This window comes from Trichosurus vulpecula, chromosome 5, assembly GCF_011100635.1.
Source record: "Trichosurus vulpecula isolate mTriVul1 chromosome 5, mTriVul1.pri, whole genome shotgun sequence".
NCBI classification, from domain to species: Eukaryota; Metazoa; Chordata; class Mammalia; order Diprotodontia; family Phalangeridae; genus Trichosurus; species Trichosurus vulpecula.
In genome coordinates this window covers 61,467,834-61,494,351 of record NC_050577.1, presented here as the reverse complement: position 1 = coordinate 61,494,351, position 26,518 = coordinate 61,467,834, and the positions used below count along the sequence as shown (strand labels likewise).

The window sequence follows — 26,518 nt, the reverse complement described above, 5'->3', positions numbered from 1 at the left end:
AAATATTTCCCAATTACATTTTCCTCTGATTCAGACAGTATTTGGGAATTTTGCAGACACACGAGGCCAAGTTTGACACTCCTGCTCTAAAGCACTAATAATTAGGGAAATGCAAATTAAAACAGCTCTGAGGTTCTACCTCACACCCATCATATTAGCAAAGTTAGCAAAAAAGGAAAATGACAAATGCCTGTGGGAAAAATAGACACTTGAATGCACTATTTGTGGAGCTGTGATCTCATCCAGCCATCTTGTAAAGCAATGTAGAACTCTACCCAGAAAGCTATTAAACTTTGTATGCCCTTCAGCCCAGCAATACCATCACCATATCGATATTCCAAAGAGGTCAAAAAATGTAAAAAGGACCCATACGTACAATAATAGCAGCTTTCTTTGCAATGTCAAAGAATTGGGGAAAAAAGGGTGGGCCTTTTAATTGGTGAGTGGCTGAGCAAGTTGTGATATATGAATTGTGCTCTATTAGAGCACTATTGTGCTCTAAGAAATGATGAAGGAGATAGTTTCATAAAAACCTGGAAAAACTTGTATAAATTGGTGCAAATTGAAGTGAGCAGAATGGGAAGAAAAATTTATACAATGATAGCAATATTGTAAAGACAAACAACTTTGAAAGCCTTAGAAACACTGGTCAATCTATGACTGAGTATAATTCCAGAGTGCCCATGATGAAACATGCTACCCATTTCTGCTAATGGGCTGATGGACTCAGAGTGAAGATTGAGACATGGGGTTTTTTGGATGTGGCCAATGTGAAAATTTGTTTCAGTCAACTATACGTTTGAAATGGGGTTTTGTTTTTCTTGCTTTCCCAAGGGAGGAGGGAGGAGAGAGAAAAGGTGGATTTTTCTTGATTGAAAAAAAAATAATTAAAAAAGGAAGATAGCTAAATACTCTGTACAAACTCAACCACCACATGTTATCACAGAATTCCAGAACTGAAAAGAAATCTCCGAGGCCATTTTATCTCTGAGAGAGGATCCCCTTCCCAGCCAGCCTGACATGTGGTTCTCTAGCCTTTGCTTGACTACCTCCAATGAGAAGGAGCCCATGACCTCCCACTTTGGGATCACTCTAATTGTCAGGACATCTTCCTGATCCCAAGCTTCTTTGCAGCTTCCACTCTTTCTTCCACCTTCTGCCCTCTGAAGGCCAAGGTAGCAAATTCGATCCCTCTTCCATGGTGACAGCCCTTGAAACACCTGAAAACAGCTATCATGCCCCGCTTGCCAGGCTTTTCTTTTCTAGGCTAAACATCCACAGCTCCTTCAACCAGTCTTCATTTGCTTGGATTTAATGCTCTTCACTGTTACCTTGCTCTGGATGCTCTCCAGCAATGTCCTTCCTAAACTAAAGCACCTAGAAATTAACACAATACTCTAGTCAGTCAGTAAACACTTATTGGGTCTACTGTGTGCCAGGCACTGTGTTAAGCACTAGGAATACAAAGAAAGCTCTCAAGGAGCTCACAATCTAATGAGGGAGACAACAGAATAAAATGGAAATAACAGAGGGAAGGCACCAGAATTAGGAAAGACTTTCTAGGAAAATGATAAATGTTGGAGGGGTTGTGGGAAAACTGGAACCTAATGGTGAAGTTGTGAACTGATCCAACCTTTCTGGAGAGCAATTCAAAACTATGCCCAAAGAGCTATAAAACTGTGCATATCCTTTGACCCAGCAATACCACTGCTAAGTCTGTATCCCAAAGAGATTTTTTTTAAAGGAAAAAGAACTTATTTGCACAAAAATTTTTGAATTTGGAAATTGGAAATCAAGGGAATGGCCATCAATTGGGGAATGGCTGGACAAATTGTGGTATATGACTGTGATAGAATATTATTGTGCTATAAGAAATGAAAAGCCGGGTGGGCTTTCTGGGAAGATTTATATGAACTGATGCAAAGTGAAGTGAGCAGAACCAGGAGAGCATTGTACACGGTAATAGCAGTATTGTACAATGAACAACTGTGAATGGCTTAGTTATTCTCAGCAATACAATGATCTAACACAATACCAAAGAACTCATGATGAAAAATGCTATCCATCTCCAGAGGAAGAACTATGAAATCTGAATGCAGATCAAAACATACTATTTTTCACTTTCTTTCTTTCTCTCTCTTTTTCTTTCTTCCTTTTTTGTTGTTCAAATCTTCTTAAGCAAAATGATTACTATGGAAATGGTTTACATGTTTACACATGTATAACATATCTGATTACCTACTATCTCGGGGAGGGAGGAGCAGTGGGGAAGGAATTTTTAAAAAAAGATGAATGTCTAAAAAAAAAAGACTTCCTATAGAAAGACTTCTTATAAATAGTGGGGTTGGTGTACTTCAAATGTATATAGTCTGAGAAGAGCCAAATACAGCAGAACTGTTTTTATATTCCTGGAAGCTGTGCCTCAATTCAGGCAACTCAAGAGCCCAGTGGCTTTTTTGGTGGCTGTATCACACTGTGGACTTATATTGAACTTCTAGTCCACTAAAACCCTTAAATCTTTTCCAAAGTGCTCTTATCATGCCTCCCCCTTCTCATCCTTGGAAAAGTAGTTTGGGTTTTTTTAAACTCAAGTGTAAAACTCTATGTATATCCTATAAAAATTTTACCTAGTTTGGTTCATTCCACTTCCATTATTCTGCCACAAACTTTGTGTACCCTGATGTCCCCAGCTTTTTAGCATTTGCAAAATTCATATGGATATCATATATACCTTCATGCAAGTCATTGATAAAGATATTGAGAGAACTGGGTAGAGATGCTTGGCTCACTCCCTCCATTGGAGACAAAGCAGCCAGTAATGATAGTCTTTGAGTCCAGCCATTCTATTATAAATGCAGCCAGTTATACTGTTATCTAGGCCCCATCTCTCCATAGTTTACACAAGAATAGCATGAGATATCTATCAAATATTTTCCTAAAATCCAGGTAAACAGTATCTACCACATTCAACTACCCTGCTGGTTTAGTGTCCTTGTCAAAAATGGAAATCTTATTAGGATGGCATGACCTGTTCCTGATGAAGCCAAGCTAGCACTTAGCCATCGCTTTCTTCTAGAACTTTGCAGATTCTATTCTGTTTTCTTTTTTGGAAATTGGAACATTTGGCCTTCTCCAGGTCTGCCTTACCTCTCCTATGATCTATCATCTTTCCAGTATAACTGACAGTGGCTCCATCACCACAGCTGAGGGTTCTTTCCATACCCAAGCATGTGGTTCATCAGGGCCAGAGGTCCTTGAATTCATCAAGGGTAGCTTTATGCTCTCATCTCCTTGCTTATATTCAATAGCCATTTTTGTTCACTCCTTTCCAGTCTAAAGGTCATTCTCCTTAGCAGAGAAAACAGAGACAATAATTGAACAGTTCTGCCTTCTCTCACTTGTCAATTATCATATCTCATTCACCCCAAGCAGCAACACTATCCCTTCTTTGATCCTTCTCTTTCTCTGGTGTAGCTTTGAGAAACTAACTTTCTGTGGTCTTAACTCAACCCATTCTGAACTTTAATATTCCTGACATCATCCTTCTTGTATTGAACCACATTTTTATGTTCTTCCATCTCCCATCTGCACATCCAAAATAAAATCCCTCACTTCTTTCTGGATTCAGCTCAAGCACCAACTTCCACATAAAGCAATCTTTTAGCAAGCATTTTTACAATATCTACTATGTGTGTACTAATGTGCTAGACCACAGCAGGGGCTGGTGGATTGTGAAGGACAGTAAAAAAACATGTTCTGTTGCCTCAAGAAAACTATAAGCCATGTCCAGCTCTCCAAGCCCTCGTTAGGAACACAATTGGGACTCTAGATGGGGAAGGAGCTGGAGCAGTAGCCCCGGGCATTGCCTGCTGTAAGTTAAACAAATAAGTATTTTTAAACCAAAAAAAATAGATTTTAGTTATTTAGGAAGGCTACATAGTGTAGTCTCTTTTCCCACATTTCTACATGGAATCTTTCTGTCTTTTACCACCGCTGCCAATTTGACAAGTGTGAGCTGATGATCAAATCATGTTAATTTGGATTGTTAGGGACTCGGTGGCTTTTTTAGATGATGGCTCATAATTTGTGAACCGTGTGTCCCTATCCTTTAACCACTTAACTATTGAGTAATGGCTCTTGATAAAATAGACTTATACCAATTCCCTATTGATTTTGAATGTCAGATTTTTATCAGAAATCTTCCATGCAAAGATTTCCCCCTTCCATATCTTTCCTTTTTATTCTAGCTGCATTCATCTTTATTTGTGCAAAAGCATTTTTTTATATAATGGTAGTAAACTATCTTGTTTTCCAGCATATTTTCTGTTGCAACTATTTATAATTCATACTCTTTCCAACATTGGAGATATAGTATTCTTACTGCTTTTATAATATAATAATTGTGCTCTCATAGGACACAAGACCTTAGCTGGAAAATTATCATGCCATAGAACTTCAGGGTGCTACATAAAAATATCTGTACACATTCGTATCTTTTTTTCAGTGTTTTTATGTCATTGTTGCTTCCTGATAACTTTCCCTTCACTACAGTCCTCCCCTGTAACAAAGCACAGTTAAACAAAGCAAGCTTACCCACTGACCATGCTGAAAAACGTATCTCATTCCTTGCCCATAGTCCACAACATCTCTACCCGGAGTAAGTAGACACACTTCCTCATCAATCCCTTAGAATCAAATTTGGTCATTTAATTGATCCATATGATTTGAATCCCCTGTACCAAATGCAGTGAAATCATATAGCATGTGACAGTATAATATACTATATCTATATGCATATGGATATATAGATATAGTGCTGGATAAACATTTGAGTAAATGGATGGATGGGTGGATGGATGGATGGATGGATGGATGGATGGATGGATGAAATGACAGCAAGCTTTAGGGAGTATACATATCACTGATAAGACAGGAAGAGTTGTCCAAAACCAGAGCCAACATGACTCTAGGTGTGATGGAAAGATAGGTTGGTGAAGCAAAGTAAACATAAAATTCACAGTTGTAAATGATTATAGTACCATGCATTTGACAAATGTAAAGATTTAAGCTTTGGGGATAAGAATTCACTATTTGGTTAAAGAAATTGTTAGGAAAATTGGAAATCAGTCTGGCAGAAACCAGGTATAGGACATTATCTTATGCCATTTACCAAGATATGCTCAGAATGGATACATGACTTAAACATGAAGGGAGATATCATAAATAAATTAAAAGAACATGGACCATATTACCTATCATACCAATGGATAGGAGAAAAATTTATGAATAATCAAGAGATAGCACTGTGAGATGTAAAATGGATGGTTTTGATTATGTGAAATTGAAAAGGGTTTATACAAAGAAGGTCAATGTAGTCGAGGTTAGGGGGAAAGCAAAAAATTGGGGAAATTTGTAGACAATTTCTCAGATAAAGGTCTCATATCTCAAATATGTAGAGAACTCTACCAAACTTATAAGCATATAAGTCATTTCCCCAATTGATTAATGGTCAAAGGATATAAAAAGTCAGTTTTTTGGAAGAAGAAATCAAAGCTATATATAATCACATGAAAAATACTCTAAATCCTTATTGATTAGAGAAATGCACATTAAAACAACTCTGAGATATCATTTCATACCTATCAGATTGCCTAAAATGGTAGAAGAGAAAAATGACAAGTGTTGGAGGCGACGTAGAAAAACTGAGACACTAAAACACTGTTGCTAGAACTGTGACCTGATCCAAACATTTTGGAGAACAATCTAGAATTATGCCCAAAGAGTTCTAAAATTGCATATACCCTTTGACCCTGCAGTACCACCTTTAGGTATATTTCACAATGTAATATGGACCCAAGGTGATCAGGGAAAAAGGAAAAGAACCTCTGTGTTCTAAAATATTTATACCAGTTCTCTTTGTGGTGGCAAAGAACAGGAAATTGAGGGGATGTCCATCAATTAGAGAATGGCTAAATAAGTTGTGGTATGTTATTGTGATGGAATACTGCTGTGCTATAAGAAATTATGAGCTGGTTAATTTTAGAAAAACATAGCAAGACTTGTATGAAATAATGAAGAGTGAAATGAGCAGAACCAAGAGAATGTTGTATACAGTAACAGCACTATTGTTCAAAGAATTACTGTGAATGCCTAAGCTATTCTGAGTAGTATAAATATTCAAGTCAACTTCAAAGGACCTATGAAGGAAGATGTTGTCCACCTGCAGAGAAAGAATTGATAAATAGAAGAATGTATAGTATGGTTTTACACTCACATACACACATGTGTATATACATATGTGTATATGTGTGTGTATGTATGTCAAATAGTGACCTTCTCTAGTTCAGGGGTGGGGAGTGAGGCAGGGAGACAGTTTGGAACTTGAAATGTACCAAAAAATAAATTAAGTTAAATTTAAAAAGAAACTAGGCGTGGTGATAGCTGTGCCCTCAGAAAAAACAAGGCATTGAGTTTTCAGCTATATAGCCACTTAATATTGGGACTGCCCAATCTGCTTAGAAGCTTCATTGATCCTCTGATAATACTATACCTGTCTCTGAACCAAAAAGGAGGCCTTGGCCATCATTTTCCATGCCCATGACCTCTACTGAGATAAGGGTTAATTTGAAGACAGAAATTCTACAGAAATATGAACTGGTCATCATTATAAAGCAATAGCAGATATTTATATGAGACTTTATATTTTATAAAGTGCTCTCACCTGGGTCTCAAGATCATGCATGACAGGTTATACAAGTATTATTATCACTATTTTACAGAAAGGGAGCTGAGGCTAGAGACATTAAGATTACACAGTTAATAATTTGCCCAACTGAGGATTCACACTCAGCTCTTGTAATTCTACATCTATTATGCTTTCTATACTGTAGCTGTCTCCCTCAGTCCATATTACAAGTCAGTCAGTCAATAAACATTTATTCATCCCTACTATGTGCCAGGCACTGTGCTAAGTGCTGAGGATAGGAAAAAGGAGCAAAAGACAGTACCTACGAATAGTTGATTGTCAGAGGAAAATGGCTGTTTTAGCAGAGATGCGGAGATTCGTAGGGAAATCTCTCAAGTACAAGAGCTAAAAAAGCTGTGCAAGGAGACTTCTCTCCTGATTAGTGAATGTGCCACAAGGGCTGGGTTTTGCCTTCCTGAGAAATAAAAATCTGGAGATCACTTAGATGAAAGGAGGAGCACCTGATATGTTCTGTTTCTTACAATGGGAGATATTTCAGATTACTACAGCCATGTAGTGCTGAATGCTGGCCAAGCTAGCCCTTGACATACTCCAGATACTCAGTGTGAACAGTCTATCACTAACAGTCCTCAAATCAATTCTGTGGCTTTGTGTTCTCACCTTGGCGATACCATCTCAGAAACCCTATACTCAAGTGTTTATATATGAACACCAAACAACTCTCTGAGGTGCCAGTTTTTTTATCAATGGGAATAGTTTACTGAAACCAAGTGAAGATCAATTAGACAGGGAGAAATATATTAATAGTATTTTGCAGCTCTTTATAAAAAAGAAAAAAGGTATTAATATAGAAGTTTGAATCATGACTTTTAGATCAAAATGAGATATAAATACGTGATGGGTGATGAAATATTGAGGCAAAAGGTATTTCGACCTGTGCCAATTGACATCAAACTAAGAACTTGTATGTGTCTCTAGTGAGAGTATATGTGTTGAATCTAAGACTCTCAGAATTTTCGAAGAATCTAACTCTGAGCTTAGGCCAGATTTGCAATTAGCCAAGGGCCTGTTGGTAGATTTATTCAAGTCAACAAGCATTTTGTTTTGTTGGGTTTTTTAATTCACTTTTATTTTGTTTTTTGTTTGTTTTTGAATTCTCTCCATTTCTCTCCTCACCCCACAATCCATTGAGAAGGCAATAAGAACAAAGCCTGTTACAGATATGTATCGCCAGGCAAAACGAATTCCCACGTTAGCCATGTCCCCCCAAAAAGAGATAAAGAAAAGAAAATATTCTTTGATCTGTATTCTGAGTTGGTCTAGAGGTAGAGAACATGTTTCATCATGAGTCCTCTGGTTGGTCACTGTCAACACACATTTTTTAAGCATATGCCATAAGCTGGGAACAGCAGTAAGCAGAGAGACAGAAAGAAAAGTGTTTTCAGAGAGCTTGCATTCTCCAGGAGGGATATGACATGTCAATAGATACATAAACATAAGATAATTTGAGGATTCAATTAAAGAGCATTTATTAAACGTTTTCTATGTGTAGTAACATGTGTGTGTGTGTGTGTGTGTGTATAATGCAAGGCATAGTTCCAAAGAAAATCAAAAATAAGTCCCTGCCCTCAAGGACAGTGGGTCCATTCTAATGCAGAGACAATATATAAGTAATACCTATAGGATGTAGCTACAGGATACATACAGAGTAGATGGAGGACAACCTGAAAGGGGAAGGAGAAAGTACTACCAATTAGGGGATCAGGGAAGGCTTCATGGAGTAGGTAGCCCCTGAGCTGAGCCTTGAAGGAAACTAGAACATTTCATTTGAGCGATCAAGTCTTCCTCTATGAACTTATTGCCATCCCCCCGGTAAAGAGCAGACAAAGATGATTGAGGAGGCACACTCTCTATTTCCACTTCAGTTCATGAGACGTAACTATTGATTCTTGGAAACTGCAGCAGATCACAGACTCCATGTGCAATAGGCAGGAGACAGTGCAATGCTCTTGGAGGAAATTCTTCTACAAATCGTAAAGCACAAAGGCAAAAATGAAGCCCTTGAAAAAGGGTCTCAGCTTGATCTCAATCTGCAGGAGGCCCTTCCTAATGACCCTTTGTTCTGGTGCCTTCCCTCTGTGGTTTATTTCACATTTATCCTGTCTAGATCTTGTTTTCACAGAGTTTCTTCATGTTGTATCCCCCACTGGACTGTGAGCTCCTTGAGGGCAAGGACTGTCTTTTGCCTTTCTTTGTATCCCCAGCACTTAGCATGGTGCCTGGCACATAGGAAGTGCTTAGTAAATATTTGCCAATTGACTCAAGAAGAGCAAGCCAATAAACAGCAGCTTATTAGCAAAGGCATCACATGTAGATGCTCTTCTCCCTGAATCACGTAAATGATTTACCAGCCACAGACATATACCTGCTGCAATGTGTGTCGATGACAGCTTTTTCTGATTTCTGTATTTCCACACTGAAAAATATGTATTGGGTCCTTACCAGTGTATGGCAAAATTATCAAGAGTCTAAATTTAAGCACATCTTTGATGCAATTATTCCCCAGCAGAATCTCTCTGTGGCCCAAAGCTTTGTGCATGCTGCAGTTATAGCTAACCTAAATCTCTCTTTGCTATAACTCATCTGAAGACAGAGGAAGGTGATCTGTATCTCCTTTGAAACATGTGCACACACTGGTGGTTTTCTTTACCGTGGACAAAAATATAGGTCTTTTTGAATTGTAACTTCCCTGCTCCTTCTGGACTTGAAGTGGGGGAAGTGGGGGATCCAGACCCAGGTTAAAACTGGCGGTGGTGTAGTATGCTCTTGGTGAGGACATTTTTTCCTGCTACCATTGCATACTAGCACCTGTTCTGCCATTTAGAGTCTTGGAGAGGTGGTCTGAGGACCTGCCCAGAGCCACACAGCCAGTGTCAGAGGCCTGGCTTAGACCCAGTTCTCCCAACTCAAAGATCCCCTTCTATCCATTATGTCATCATGCTTTCTTTCCAATTTATCACACAGTTTGCAGGATTGGTTTGATGCTTTAGGATTTCTCTGGAGACGTCTGAAATGTCTCAGGCCTTCTCTGTTTCCCACTGCCTTGCTGTGTTATTCTGAATGGACTGTATCCCAACTGCTTATGCAGCCTAGGCCTCAAATGTTTTATTCTTTTTCCTCTGTGCTTTTTGATAGGAGGAAACATGCTTTTGGGCTGATTTAGGAGGTTTTTGCTTTTCGGAGGTAGAAGGAAGAAAAAAGAAAGAGTAGATATATAGCATCTTTGGTTTGTATATTTTTTAAACAATGTTTCATTTTTAGAAAGTGACTTGTTTATAAAAATATAAACTGGTATGTTGAGAGAATGTGGTATCATGTAGAAACCACTGGACCCGTGCGGTGAGGAGGTCTGAATTCCAATTCTGTCTCTCTGTCACTTACTGGCTGAGTGGCCTTGGGTAAGTCATTGTGCCACTGGGAGCCTTTTACCTCACACATGAACAGGACAGTTGGAACTCTCAAAAGTTCCGTCAAAATCTACAGTTCTATGAAAGCCTTTGAAATCTCATTGACTGACACACCAAGCCAGATGCAGTCTGATGCATCCTGGGCCTGAATTTTAAACTCCAGTTGTTAACACTTACCATTTCAACTGAGACATTTTGCTTTTGTGTTTCTAAACAGGTGACAATGAAAGCCAAACAGCTGAAGGATTCTGTGACGTGTACCCCAGGTGCGTGTTAAGTGTGGGCATCATCCTATCCACTGACAATTAATTAATCCCTTGCTCCATTAAGGTCTTGATATGCAGGGGTGTCCAGGGACAAGGATTCCATGCCTAACTTTGGGCAGAGCTTCCATCATGAAAACACAACATTTTAAAAAATAAATCCTACAGAAACAGTTGTCTCCATCTACATAGTAAACAGCAAGGCAACCGTAGCTGAACTCGCAGGCTCTTAGGGGCCACTTCTGGGAGTTAATGCCTCTCAGTTTGTGACTTCTCTGTCAGGTGAGCCTCTGAAGGGTGTCAGATGTGAGACCTGCAGCCTGTTGTGGTCCACAGAACTCTTGAATGGGGCCCAAATTAAAAGGCAATTGGGAAATATTTAGCAGAATTTTTAAAAAGAAAATACAACAGAACATAAATGATGTTAACGTGTGGTTTTCTAAGTTGATGTGAGCCCTGCAGGGATCCTTATGTACAGTTCTGTGACCCTTGATTCTGTTTGGGTTTGACAGCAGAACTCAGTGGTGCTGGCCCAAGGCCCCCACTGTCAGAGGATGCTGGCTGAGGCAGGGGTATCGCAAGGGTGGGAGGCCTCTTCTTGGGCCAGCTTCACCTTTTGGGAAGTGATCTACCCTAAATTGCTTCATCTGCCCATTCAGTAAAAGGAGCGGCCAGTAGCACCAAACAGTCTGGGGACGCACAGAGGACCCTCAGAAAACATCCTTCAGGGGTTTGCAGAATGAACAGGCTGTTGCTGACCATCTTCAGAACCTATGGTCTTACTGGAGGAAAGCCGTGTTCTCTGGTAGTCACATGCAGGCATACACACACACACACACACACACACACACACACACACACCCTTCAAAGAGAGAACACTAAGAGCTGTTATACGGACTCGAATTCGCCAAAGCTATTTCCTCCCCAGACTCCCCAGTATTTCTTTGGCATCTCTGTGCTTGGGGTGGGGAGACAGGAACTGAAGGAAGAGGGCTGTGGGTCCTTTAGAGCCTCATTCTAAGCCCAGGGCTGCACCCATATCAAGGCCCCCAGGCTTGTGACTGGCCCGAGCTGTGGTTTCAACAGTGTTCCTCGACAGTGGTGGCCTCTCCTCTCTCCTGGCAGCTGCAGGAAGTGGATGGGTTTCCTCTGGGACGTTGAAGGGTTGAGGGGGAGGGGGGCACAGCCATCTGCTGGCTGAATAAGGTGGAGCAGTTTGGGGCAGGAAGTTCAATCTGAGCTTTTCCCATTTCCTCCCAGTAGCTTGGTCACCCCTAAGTGAGAGGCGAAGGGAACGTAGACAGACCTAAAGTGTGTCCTAGAGAGGACATCCGTGCTCTGAAAGCCAGCCTTCGAGGAACACTAGAAGCAGCGTTAAGGAAAGCAAGCCCCTGTAGTGAGAACTCATGTACAGCAGGAGAAAAACAGCAAAAAGATGGAGTCTAGAATAATGAGATAAATGCCCTCTGGCCATATGTAGAACATTTTACTCTCATAAAGGACAATCATACCTGTGTCAGAAATGCATACAACATGTACATATACATATGGATAAGTTACTGTTAGACCGATAGATTGATTGATTGACCGAATGGTCCCAAAAAGTTTAAAGCCATTTTAAATCATAATGTTCTGGTTTCCTGTGTGCTGCTACTGAGCAGTCTTAGAGAACCACTCTTTAGCTCCCCATCCATGCACAGGCATCCTTATTCCCATAAACTCCCACCCTTTGAGCTTCCAGGTATTCTTTCCGGCCATCAGATCTAAATAGTTCAGTGTCAAATGAAAATCACTTCCTGAACCTTGCACCTTCCACAAGCCAAACTAAAGCCCTATCATTTATTGGAGGTCAGATATATAATAATAACGGGTCCCCTAAGGCAGACTGGATGCCAAGGCTCCTGATGAAATGCTTCTAGTCGCCACTTGTCCCCCAGAAGAGCACTCTGGTCCTTCAAATCCTGAGTGAAAATGTTGGTGATCCACTCTGCAGGCCTCTGTTCTTCAGTTATAGAGAGGAGCCTAGAGCATGAGGAAAAGGAACAAGAGTACCTCATCCTTATTAAGGGGGTGAGGGTCTCTGGACACAGAGATCTTCACCAGAATGTCTCACCATCACCTGCCCAACTCATGTGCCAAACATTGCTGAAAAAACAAACAAACAAACCTTGTTCCCCCTTCTGGTTCCCCTAATTCTGTTCAAAATTAGGGTGACTGATTTTTTTTTCCTTCTCCTTCCCCCCACTGCCAAATCAGTTGTCCAGTCCTGTTTTGTCTGCCTAGAATCTATTTGGTCTCCATGCCCTCCTCCCATTGCCGCTGCCACCATCTTAGGCATAAGCTCTCATTTCCACCCACATGTACTATCTTCTCATTTCTCATGTCTCTTCTCCCTCCTCCAGTCTGTCCCTCATGGCCCTTCCAGGTCAGTATTGCACCTGTACAGGTCCAAGCACATAGCACTCTTCTGCTCACAAGTATGCAGTGGTTCCCTATGAGATTCTTTAACCCCATATTGAAGATCCTCTGTAATCTGGTGACACCCAATTTTTCCAGCTTTCTCTCATCCTACTTCCCTGTCCATGGACTGTACTTCATGTACTTCAGCTGGACTGAACCATTCATCATCCCCCACACACATCCCACATTGTCCCACCTCAGGGTCTTTGCCCATATTACTTCCCACGTCTAGAATTCCCTTCTCTTCCCCCTACCTCCCATTTCCATCTAATGAAATCCTACCCATCTTCTGAGGCCCTAATCAAATGCCTTCTCCATGAAGCTTCCTTAAGCCTTTCACCACCTCACTCCGCCCAATAAAACCCCCTTTGCCTCGCCTAGGGCTTGGTTTGCCCCATTTTCCAGCATGTATCCTATATTAGTAGCATTTTCTTTTTTTTTTCTTTTTTTTTTTTGGCTGTAATTTTTTTTTATTTTACTTATTTAACATATTTAGTTTTCAGCATTGATTTTCACAAGAGTTTGAATTACAAATTTTCTCCCCATTTCTACCCTCCCCCCCACTCCAAGATGGTGTATATTCTGGATGCCCTGTTCCCCACTCAGCCCTCCCTTATGTCACCCCACTCCCCTCCCATCCCCTTTTCCCTTCCTTTCTTTTAGGGCAAGATAAATTTCTATACCCCATTGCCTGTGTATCTTATTTTCTAGTTGCATGCAAAAACTTTTTTTTTTGTTTTTGAACATCTGTTTTTAAAACTTTGAGTTCCAAATTCTCTCCCCTCTTCCCTTCCCACCCACCCTCCCCAAGAAGTCAAGCAATTCAACGTAGGCCACATGCGTATCACTATGTAAAACCCTTCCACAATACTCATGTTGTGAAAGACTCACTATATTTTGCTCCTTCCTAACCTATCCCCCTTTATTCAATTTTCTCCCTTGACCCTGTCCCTTTTCAAAAATGTTTGTTTTTGATTACCTCTTCCCCCATCTGCCCTCCCTTCTATCATCCCCCCTTTTTTATCTTCTTCCTCCTTTCCTGTGGGGTAAGATACCCAATTGAGTGTGTATGGTATTCCCTCCTCAGGTCAAATCTGATGAGAGCAAGATTCACTTATTCCCCCTCACCTGCCTTCTTTCTCTTCCTACAGAACTGCTTTGTCTTGCCACTTTTATGCAAGATAATTTACCCCATTCTATCTCTCCCTTTCTCCCTCTCTCAATATATTCCTCTCTCATCCCTTAATTTGATTTTATTTCTTTTAGATATCATCTCTTCATCTTCAACTCACCCTGTGCCCTCTCTCTCTCCCTCTCTCTGTCTCTGTCTCTCCTTCTCTCTCTCTCTCTCTCTCTCTCTCTATATATATATATATATATATATATATATATATATACACATACACACACACACACACACATATATATATACACGTACACACACACATAATATATATATATATATATATATGCATATTCCCTTCAGCTACCCTAATACTGAGGTCTCATGAATCATACACATCCTCTTTCCATGCAGGAATGTAACCAAACAGTTCAACTTTAGTAAGTCCCTTGCAATTTCTCTTTCTTGATTACCTTTTCATGCTTCTCTTGATTCTTGTGTTTGAAAGTCAAATTTTCTATTCAGCTCTGGTCTTTTCACTGAGAAAGCTTGAAAGTCCTCTATTTTAGTGAAAGTCCATATTTTGCCTTGGAGCATGATACTCAGTTTTGCTGGGTAGGTGATTCTTGGTTTTAATCCTAGCTCCACTGACCTCCAGAATATTGTATTCCAAGCCCTGTGATCTCTTAATGTAGAAGCTGCTAGATCTTGGGTTATTCTGATTGTGTTTCCACAATACTCAAATTGTTTCTTTCTGGCTGCTTGCAGTATTTTCTCCTTGATCTGGGAGCTCTGGAATTTGGTGACAATATTCCTAGGAGATTTCTTTTTGGGATCTATTTGAGGAGGCAATCTATGGATTCTTTCAATTTCTATTTTGCCCTGTGGCTCTAGAATATCAGGGCAGTTCTCCTTGATAATTTCTTGAAAGATGATATCTAGGCTCTTTTTTTGATCATGGCTTTCAGGTAGTTCAATAATTTTTAAATTATCTCTCCTGGATCTATTTTCCAGGTCAGTGGTTTTTCCAGTGAGATATTTCACATTGTCTTCCACTTTTTCATTCCTTTGGTTCTGTTTTATAATATCTTGATTTCTCATCAAGTCACTAGCTTCCACTCGCTCCAATCTAATTTTTAAAGTAGTATTTTCTTCAGTGATCTTTTGGACCTCCTTTTCCATTTGGCTAATTCTGCCTTTCAAGGCATTCTTCTCCTCATTGGCTTTTTGGAGCTCTTTTGCCATTTGAGTTAGTCTATTTTTTAAGTGTTGTTTTCTTCAGTATATTTTTCAGTATTTTTTTGGTTCTCCTTTAGCAAGTCATTGACTTGTTTTTCATGGTTTTCTTGCATCCTTCTCATTTCTCTTCCCAATTTTTCCTCTACTTCTCTAACTTGCTTTTCCAAATCCTTTTTGAGCTGTTCCATGGCCTGAGACCAGTTCCTGTTTTTCTTGGAGGCTTTTGTTGTAGGCTCTTTGACTTTGTTGACTTCTTCTGGATGTATGTTTTGGTCTTCTTTGTCACCAAAGAAAGATTCCAAAGTCTAAGACTGAATCTGGGTGCGTTTTCGCTGCCTGGCCATGTTCCCAGCCAACTTACTTGACCCTTGAGTTTTTCATCGGGGTATGACTGCTTGTAGAGTAAAGAGTACTTTGTTCCAAGCTTGGGGGGATGTGCCAGCTCTGCCACACCAGCACTCCTCCTTCCCCAAGAACCCCCAACCCGGACTGGACTTAGATCTTCAGCAGGCTCTTCACTCCTGCTCTGATCCGCCACTTAATTCCTCCCACCAGGTGGGCCTGGGGCTGGAAGCAACTGCAGCTGTAGTTCTGTAGCTGCCCCACCTCCACTGCCCCTGGGGCGGTGGCTGAACCTCGAACTCTATCACTCTGTCCCCAGCAGCTTTTCTCACTAACCTTCTCTGTTGTCTTTGGTGTTTGTGGGTTGAGAAGTCTGGTAACTGCTGCAGCTCACTGATTCAGGGTGCTAGGGCACGCTCTGCCCGGCTTCTGGTCTGGTTGGTCCGTGCCGCCCATGCTGGGCTCTGCTCAGCTCCCCTCCACTCCCAGCTCAGTGTGGGATAGACTTTACCCAGAGGCCATCCAGGCTGTCCTGGGCTAGAGCCCTGCTTCCCTCCACTATTTTGTGGATTCTTCAGTTCTTCTCTGTTTTTGGTGTTTGTGGGTTGAGAAGTCTGGCAACTGCCACAGCTCACTGATTCAGAGCGCTAGGGTCCGCCCCGCCCGGCTCCTGGTCTGGTTGTTCCGCACAGCCCATGCTGAGCTCCACTCCCCTCCAGGCTCCACTCCCCTCCGCCCCGTGGGCGATAAACCTCATCCAGCGACCATCCAGGCTGTCCTGGGCTGGATCCCTGCTTCTCTCTGCTATTTTTTGGATTCTGCAGTTCTAGAATTGGTTCAGAGCCATTTTTTATAGGTTTTTGGAGGGACTTGGTGGGGAGCTCATGCTAGCCCCTGCTTTCCAGCCACCATCTTCTATTAGTAGCATTTTCACCATTTGGGTATGTGCTGCAGCCTTCTACTGGAGAGTGAACTCCATGACACAGGGCCCAAATCTTTTTTCTTTCAATTTTGTACCCTATCCCCAGTGTTGTGTATGTAGTGGGTGCTTGAGTCATGTTTCTTTAAGGAAAAGCTGGAAACCAGAGAAGGAGACCTAGATACAAACTGCCAACCTGTAGCTGTGAAGAACGTTTCTACACTGGAAGTTTCTTAGACCAATGACTAACAAACCATAGACAGGTTGGATCGGTAGCACTGAAAGCCCAGAGTTTTCTTGCATCTGCCAGACTTAGAATCATCCTTATAGTCCTGCCCATCACCCCTCCCTCCCCTGCACTGTCCCATGGCTATTCTTGATACATGACTCTGATGCCTCAAATCTGGAATTACTTCCAAAAAGCATAAATGGTGACTGAGTCTGAAAAGGGAAAGCTTTGGGGGCAATATACACAGAGGTTCTCACAAAGACACAAGGGGACCAATTTTTAGTTTGAAAATAATTTCATAGTTTGAAAATATAAAACCAATGAAGTGTAAGAGAATATTTGTTAGTATTTAAGAGCTACAGTTAGCCCAGGCCACCTCAAACTACAGGTTGGGAAGGTTGGGTAGTGGATGTAAAACAGCCTCTCACAGAGGAAACGCCTCTGCCACATGAGAGGCAAAGCAGCACACTTTTCACTAGTAATCTGGGATTTTATTTAAATAAGTGATTTAATATCTAAACTAAAACAGCCTTGTCAAATGACCTCAAATTTCTGTTTACTGACACTGCAAACTCCAGTAGGCAGAGTGATATTTTCTTCTGCTAAAACAGTGAAATCATCACTGTAACTAGCACTTATATAGTGCTTTAATGTTGAAAAGCACTTTTACAAATTTCACAATAACAACAGCTGCCAGTTATAGAGTGCCTACTGTGTGCTAGGCACTGTGCTAAGTGCTTGACAAATGTTATCTCATTTGATCCCCACTACAACTGTAGGAGGGAGCTGTTCTTACTCCCATTTCACAGTTGAAGAATTGAGGCAAATAGAGGTTACGTGACTTGCCCAGGGACACGTAGCTAGTCAGTGACAGAGGCCAGATTTGAACTGAGGTCATCCAGACTCCAGGCCTAGTGCTCTCTCCCCTGCACCACTGGACTGGGGGTCAGAAGTCAGCTTCAAGTTCTGGCTTTGTGCTTTGAACAGCTGTGGGACTAAGCAAATCATGTGACTTCCATACCCTTCATTCAAACAGGGATGACCATTTCTGCACTGCCCATCTCCAGGGCTGTAAGCAAAGTGCTGGGTAAATTGTAAAGTGCTGTATAGACATGAGTGCTTCCACTCCCTCTTCTCCTTGTCTCTAATGGCCTGGCCAAGTGTGGGGAAAGCGGAGACTTTCCATCAGTAACTGTGAATCACGTTGAGTTTTTACATCAATTCTCTTCAGCTTATGCTTGAAAATATAGCTTTCAAATACACGATCTATTTGTTAGAAACTGTTATTAAAGATACAGTATTTTTAATGTGATTTGCAATTTTTAATGTTTCTAAAATGTTAATATCTATGTAGAACTGGTGTTCTAATGAATGGAGGCAGCTGGCTGGTGCACTGGATAGAATACTAGACCTGGATTCCGAAGGACTTGGGTTCAAATTCGGCCTTAGTCGCTTATTAGATGTGTGATCCTGGAGAAGTCATTTTATCTCTGCCTCAGTTTCCTCAGCTGTAAAATGGGGTTAATAATAGCACCCACTTCTTGGGGCTGTGGTCAGGATCAAATGAGACATTTGAAAAGCACTTAGCCCATTGTCTGGCACATAGTAGGCACTATATAATGGATAGACGTTATTATTATTTTATTTTTAAAAGTGCTTTTCAAGGCTTAAAGCACTATCCAAATAGTTATTATTGTTAAAGAAAATATCAGCTACCTGCTGGAGTTTACAGTCATTCTGCCAAAATTGTATGAGTCATCTTAAATAATGTATTTATAATTAAAATTCCATATTATTAGTGAAAAGTGTGCTTCTTCACCTTCTAAGAGGACAGGTCATTTCTACCCCTTCTTCAAGTATTCCATCCTCCTGTTTTTGGGGGTTGGTTTTTTTTTTTGCCAATGTTACCTTCTTCCCTTGCCCTCCCATCTAAAGCGACTTTCACTTTCCCACAGGAATGGTTAGGCTTTCTGAACTCAAATCCACAGCCCAGAACTCCAGGCCCACAAAAGCCACTGTGACTTTGTCAGACCACCTCATCACTCAGAGAGAAGAGAAAGAGGTGGCAGAGGAGGAGGCCGAGGACCACAGAGATGGCCTGGGAGATCCGAGTGAAACCACGATGCCCGAAACCAGGCTCCGGAGGCGCAAACCAGCCAATGCCACTGTGAAGGAAGAGGCAGAAGAAAGGTCCAGGGGAAAGAGGCAGAAGGACTTTGACATCAACGAGCAAGACGAGCCCAGTGACGAGGAGGAGGGCCGGAGGAGGGTGCGGAGCCGCCCCCTGGCCGAGGAGCTGTGGACGCAAAATCAGCAGAAGCTTCTGGAACTGGCTCTCCAGCAGTACCCAAAGGGAACATCGGACCGCTGGGACAAGATTGCCAAGTGTGTGCCAGACAAGTCTAAGGTCAGTCACCAGGGGAGGGGAGGAGAGAGGAGAAGCTGATGCTGACTGTAGCACTGATGGAGGAAGCTGTAGTTATGGCCAATTCTATCATCTGTCATTTATCCCTCCTATTTAGAGCTAACTACTTATTTTTCTATAAATAGCCAACTCTATTATTACTCATCCGTCACTTTTCCATATCTTTCTATGTGCCTGTTACAGCTCAGTTAATTAGAGCATGATGTTAATGAAGTCAAGGTCACAGGCTCGGTCCTCTTACAGACTAGTTGCTTTCTGACAGAGAAAACAGTTTAGAAAACTACTCTAGATAGTATCCCTAAATCCTACCCCATCCCCCACAGACACTTACCACGGTCCGGTCAGCCGTCTTGTGAATATATGTAGGTGCTCCTAAGCACAAGCATCAGGAGGAAACAATGGGAGGCAATGCAAAGAATGAGATGTTGGAGACCAGCTTTGCCACTTACTACCTTCATGTCTGTGGACAAGTTATATGAGGTCCCCAGGCCTGTGTCCTCATCTGTAAAATGAAGGCATGTCCTAAATCAAGGAATTTTAACCTCAGACCCGTAAACTTTATATGTGTGTGTGTGTGTATTTGATAGCTGCATTTCCATTTAATTGGTTTCCTTTGTAATCCCATGTATTTTGTTTTCTGCATTTAAAATATGTTTCTGGAAAAGGGTCCGTAGGCCTCACCAGACTTCTGCCAAAGGTGCCCAAAATCCTTAAGAAGCCTGAACTAGTTAGAGGATCCTCCCTGCTCTAAAATCTAAAATCAACCCTGCTACAAAACACCTTAAAAATCAGATATATTATCATCTTCTTTGAAAGCACTAGGTGTGTGGAGTGAAACAAAAATTCTCACAAAATCACAAGACTTGAATCCAACTCTCAGGATCCCTGTATCTCAGAGTGACCCCACAGTCCTAATTGGTTCCCTGATGTAAATTAATTGTGGAACACTTAGTGGGAGAAAGTTGGGTCAGTGTTTTACTCTATGACCAATGCCAGAATTAATATTGTATCTTCAGTTTAGCTTCTACAGCCCATGATGTGGCTTAGCCAGCAGCCTCCTACTCCCTTCTTCCCCTGTTCTCATCAGCCAAAATCCATCTGTAAATGACACCCACATGGAGACTCTGAAAGAAGGAAACCTATGGAAGGCCCTCATCTTGGGAATTCCCTTCTGCTGGTGAGCTGACAGTTCAGATGTGTTGAGCTTTGGGGTGTGATCTTTTCAACTCTGGTCTTTGTTGACACAAAGGGAGTCCCATGGGTGTTATCTATTGTAATAACTGCTCTTTAGTTGTAGCTGTATTCAGAGACCAGACTGAGGCACCAGGAGCACTTTCGGATATCAAAAGAACAAATCTCTATTCTGTTAGATGTGCCTGTCACTTAATAGCCTCTAGGCAAATTGATGTTCATTTAAATTCTTGGTTTTTTAATTGAAATTGTGTGTTAGAAAATCTAGCTTGTGGCCATGTACGTGTCTAAGTGCAAAGACCCATGCTTAAAAAAAAAAAATTGTAAAGTTCAGACTGCTGGTTGAGCCAAACTGGGAGACTCAGATTTGCCCAGTCTGGCCCCCTAGTTTATCAGAAATACATTATTTTTCCTTATGTCTGCCTGACATCTGTCAACATCTGTCTGTGACTCACTTATAAGAATAAGCAGCCATATTTCCATATTTGATTAGATCACACTGGTTCAGAAACAGGGTCATGCTAACTTATGTAAATAAAGAGACTCAGAAACTGACTCAGTGTATTGACATTTTCAGTCCATGGTTAGAGTTATCTTCTTAAAGCTGGTTTGTTCTTTCATCTTAGTGTTGGGTATAGGACCAGGCCACTTGAGAGGCTGTTGATTGACCTCCCTATCATCCAAATAGCCTGACAGTGGACCCTAAAGAGTGAAGTCTGGACAGGGAGGAGAGCTCATAGCTGTGAACGTGATTGGAGCCAAGCTCAATTTCGATGCTTCCTTCCTAGTCATTGTAGGTGGGGAATAGCTGCTTTCTCTGCGACACAGAATGTTAGTTATGTGGAGGAGGACAGGCCTTGAAAAATTTTATGTTCACACATAAATTCACACACATTCCTCATTCAAGAAGTTTTTTGGCCGTGGCTACCTTTTTGTATTAGGTTTTCTTTTTAGTTATAATGTGTTGGATTTTGAAGAGCCCTTCAGATATAAAGCTTTATATTGGAAAATACTTACATAAAACCACAAAACTGAAACTAAGTCAAAGGTTCCAGGGAAGGGAATTAAACAGTCAGGCCTTCCCACTCTGGGGCAGCCAATGTAATGACCCAAAATAGACAAAAACCAGGTTTTGCCAGGGCTTGAATTATGTGGGATTTCCCCTAACAGACTCTGCTTAGCTGAGAATTTGTTTTTGTTTTTGTTTTTAGCAGAAGCAGAGTAGACCCTGGTTAGCACTCTGATCTTGCCAGAGAGGAGCCCAGTTCCTACAACAGCAGTATTGATAACCAGTGAGGCATAAATATTAATGAATGAAAATTTTCCCTTCTTTTTTCCCCTTAAAGAACAAATGGACATTTTCTTTCCCCTCCATCTAGTAAGGAATTGAGGTCTGGAGGCAGAATTTCCTAAGTGACAGTCTGAGGCAAGCTTGTGTCTGAATCTAGCATTTCTTGAGCCCCTATATGTGGAAAACCATGTAAAGTCCATAGGAGTTAGATGTAGGTAAGAGATCCTTTATTTCTTGATTTGTCAGAGGGGTCATTGTCAGGGACACTGTGCTGATCATCAGGAGCAGAAAGATTCTAGTTAGCAAGTAGAGACCAGCACAGCGCAGCCCGGCTGCTTGCTACAAGCAGCCAGCAGTACAAAGAGCCCCTGTACCACACTCAGGTCTCCTATAGGAGGATTAGTAGTTGGCAGTAGGAAGCAGGAGCTCTGCCCCAGAACATCAGACTCTATAGGGTACTAGCTGCACTGTTCCAAGGTCTCCTCTCTCTCCTTCCAGTCATGCCCCAGTCCATACCAATGGCCTCCAGTCCTCTAGCAGGGAAGAAAGCTTCCTTCTGCCTAGGCTACACACCTTTGCCTTTGGTGCAAAGATTTGGTGTCAGCTCTACATCCCAGTTGTTCTGGAGTATAGATAGATGGCAAATGGGAAATTCAGTGTAGTGGATTAGAGCAGGGAGGTAAGGTCTGGAAGAACATGGGGAAGAGAAAGGCCTCCAGTTTTATGTTTACATGTAAGGTCCATAGGATTCAAAGCTAGAAGATGGGTTAGGGATCCTCTAATCTAACAGCCTCGATTTTACATACATGGGAAATGAACTCAGAGTGTAGTAAGGAGCAACACCCATCTAGATTCAAGTCACAGCCTTGTGCCTGCAGTCGAGCTCTCAGATACCATCTTGGCAGAATGCTACGTGCCTTTGAGTAAGTTCTTAATAATGTGAAGTAAGAATAATACTTTGCTGGCTTTTACACACACAAACTGTGGTGCTCATTCAGACCCTCCTTGTCACTGAGACTTAAACCAAGCTGTGCATTTTCCCCTCGACAGTCACATCTGTTTGCTTCGATTTCATCCAGAGCCTGCTGCCCATTGTGAGAATGATTGGCAGGAATTTGGGCACAGTCTTTTCCCTCAGTTATCCTCCTCTGGCCCTCTTCTTGGGCAGACCTCTAGGAAGAACAAGTGATCTTCTCTGCTGCTGCTGCCACCGTGCTATCTATTCACTCATTCACCCCTTACAATCAGGCATGCATCCTCACTCCTCTGGTGCGCCTGTGCTCTATGCACATGGCCCCGGTGTGTAGGCCTCCGTCTCAGATCTGTCCTTTGTACTCCACTCTAACTGCCTATGGGATATCTTCCCCCAAACCTCCCACTGACACCTCCAAAACTGACCTCATCACCTTTTGCCCAGAACATGGTGAACCTCCTCACTTTCCTCTGTGTATTAAATGCTACCACCATTCTCCCAGTCACCCAGATGACTTGGACTCACCCTTAACTCCCCCCACATCCAATCAGTTGCCAAGTTCTGTTATTTGTACCTCAAGAATATTTCTCTCTCTTCCTTCTTCTCCACATTGGTAACTTTCCCTCTAGCCCAGGGCCCTCGATACCTCTGGCCTCAATTATTCTAACAGCCATCTTGCTAACCTCCCAGCTGCCAGCCCTCATGCTGTCAGGTGTAGCCAAATTAATACACTGCTCCGGCCTTACCACTCCCTTGTGCAAAACTTGACAAGGGCTCTCCATTGGATTCAGAGTCAGAAATTATCTTCAGAGATGACTAATTGAATGCCCTCATGTTACAGATGACAAAACTGAGGCACAGAAAGCTAAAGGATTTACCTGAGGTTTGTCAGGAGCAACAGCACTGAAACCCAGGTCTTCTGGCTCCACCTTCAGGGCCCTACACAGTGAACAAAATGGCAGCTCTGCCATCTGGCATTGAAGTTCCTCTGCAGTCTGGCTTCAGTCCTCCTTTCCAGGCACCTCCATACTAACCCCTTTCACACATTCTCTGTGACAGCCAGGGTGGACTATTACTTGTTGTTGCCTAATTTGTCCTGTCCTTTCCCACCTCCATCTTTCTTACCTCACCGATTACACATACCATTTTTGCTTGTTGAAATTCTTCCCTTCCTTCAAGGCCTACCTCAGGTACCACCTCTTCCAGGAAGCCTTCCAGTCCCTGCTCTTCCTCCTCCTCCTCACTCCACTCTTATGTTCTTTTGAACATTTTCCAAATGTGTGTTTTATAGTATTTCTGTATTTGTCTTGTTTACTTACTAAACTGTAAGCTCCCTAAAAGCAGGGCTACTTGTTTTATCCTTATCTCCCTAGCACCTAACATAATGCACTATACCTAATAGGTGCTTGCTAAATTTGGATTTCCAACCTGATCTGTAAAGGGACTAAATTCGTGATGCTTGTCTCATTAGGAATTGGATATAATCTGCTTGAAAGACCTCAAGTGTAAAGTTACATTAGACATGAAAATAAATATTTTCACCTTTCTCCCTACAGGAAGAATGTGTGGCTAGATACAAGCTGCTGGTTGAACTAGTACAAAAGAAAAAACAAGCCAAAAGCTGAGTCTCCTGGAAAGAAGAATTTTCCTTTCATTTTCCAGAATGAGAGAATATTTTAAATGTCATCTGCAGTGATTTGCATTTTTGTACCTCAGTATTTCTATACGTCATGTGCCTTAGTAAAAGCAAATACCAATAAATCTTATGCCATCTTGCTTAAACATTGACTGTGTTAAAGAAGCTAAGCTGTATTTTTGCATTTGGAGAACTGTTTATCTAACACTTCATTGTAAAGAGTCAACTGTTTTGGAAAAATTCAGACCAATGGCTTCCTACTGGTTTAAGACTCTGTGTGTGTGCGTGTGTGTGTGTGTGTGTGTGCGCGTGTGCGCGCGCGTGCACGTACATACACACACGAGCATACATCATGCCAGTGTGAAAAGGAATGTATGTAAACAATAAACCAATATGTGTTAAAAATGTGTTTCTGAAAAGCCATGGAAATCCTTGAAACATTTAACAGTTAGTATCTGTTTCAGACCGTGAGAGGATTATGTGATGGCTTTATAAAAGCCCAGGCCCTTGGTCATGGGATAATGGTATGGGATAATGTGCGATATAGATCTGCAATTGATGTTGTGGTCTGCAAGCTCAGGACAGGGTTTCCTTGGTTTTGGTAGCAAGACAGGATAAGGTCTTCAGCAAACAATTAGGTTTCAAGGTCCCATCAGCAAAAATGATGTTACACCACTTAGTAACTAACCCTCATGGATCCTGGCCCATTCAGGATATACTTATTGGTCATGTGTTAGATTTACACACAGATGGATTCTCAGCACTATGTCCCATTAGTCTCTCACAAGTGTTTTTCTCTTCATCCCATTCTCAGAATGCTGACCCAGTCTGCCAGTGCCCTCTTCCCTACCCACACAATTCCCATACTCTCTGGATGAATGAATGACTAGGGAGTTGACTGGCATGGTTCTGCTTCACCAACCTCCTGGATGCCCTCTATGGCAGAGGAAATGTGCTGAGCAGGGCTAAGCACATCCAGTTAGAAAGAGAACTAGACAATCAGCTGCCAAGACCTAGGCCTATCCAGAGGTTAGAGGTCCAAGCCTGACTGGGCAGTGCAGCCCTGTGGACAGTGCACTCTACACGTAAGTTAAAGAGACATCGCTAATAGGGGAAAGGCAAATGAAAAGTCTGATGTCTTTACACTTCCAAGCAGTTATCTGCTTCTTTTATCTGGTAGGTATTTTAACTGGGGACAAGGTCATAGACTTATAAGATAAGCACCAGCAAGGATATCAGAGATCAAGACCCTCGAATTTCAAATGAGAAAGCTCAGATCCAGAGACATGAAGCAACTTCCCCTGGTTAAAGAAACTGGTGAAGCCATTTAATGCCTATGCCCATTCCTCTCTGGGATAGATTGCTCTTGAGTGACTTCACAAAAGGTAGAAGTAGAAAACTCAAGGTCGTTATCAGGAACAAAGAGGTCAAACTAGGATGTTTTCGTTTTGTCAGAAGAAAAGTTGCAGGTTCTCGTTCCCAGAGGAGAATGAACATAAAACTGCCTATTTGCCCCCAACTGAAGGAGCAGCTGGCCAGGAGGAAGAGTCCTTCCCTTTATTCCTTGCGTCTCAGGCATCCGGCTCTTATGCACAATGACTAATCACAAAAACAACCTCCATTCGTATATGACATCTCAGTTTTTAGGGCAATTTTTTAATCATTATAATTCCTTCCCTCGCTAAAATGCTGATTCTTTCCCTTTTTCTTTTCATAACTCTGGACCGCTGGAAAGGTTCAGTTAAAAATCCTTGCAACTCCCAAAGACCAAAACCTTGCCTCAGAAGAGATTGAGTCTGTTCCATTCACAGTGGCAAATACTGCTGAATGGCAGCTCCTATGTTACCTCTCCATGATTTGGAGAATCCACCTAGAGGGTTAGAACCATGGTGGGTAATGCTTGGTGATATTCTTTATCATCTGGGATGGGATCTTTGCACCTGTTCTTCTATGAATGTTTTATTATTAAAAATTCAAACATGCTCATCTGTAGACCACACTGACCTAATTCTTCTATGATGTTGGGCCCACTTCAGATATGCATTTTGGATCTCAGTCTACACATGCTTGGGAAACATCCTGACCTACTACATGTTTCAACTAGAAATGCTTATACAGTGATCTCTTTTCCATAACTGATACCTTTTCATAGTCTGTCCTCCAAAGGAAAATGAAAGAAAGAAGTTTCCTTTTGCAAACGTTTAGGGAACATCAAAGTCTGTGTCTTCCCCTAAAGTCCTCTGACATCTGAAGC

The 26,518-nt window shown here is 41.7% G+C and overlaps 1 protein-coding gene across 1 annotated transcript in view; it reads left to right on the top strand.

Annotated features, from left to right (window-relative positions):
* DNAJC1 (DnaJ heat shock protein family (Hsp40) member C1) overlaps positions 1 to 24,683 on the top strand; it is a 268,811-nt gene extending 244,128 nt beyond the window's left edge. Inside the window, exons 10-12 of the mRNA XM_036759852.1 lie at positions 10,391 to 10,439; positions 18,704 to 19,155; positions 24,185 to 24,683. Coding sequence (XP_036615747.1) covers positions 10,391 to 10,439; positions 18,704 to 19,155; positions 24,185 to 24,253 — 570 coding nt within the window. The 3' untranslated portion in view covers positions 24,254 to 24,683. The remainder of the gene's footprint in view (positions 1 to 10,390; positions 10,440 to 18,703; positions 19,156 to 24,184) is intronic.
* Positions 24,684 to 26,518: the final 1,835 nt, after the last annotated feature.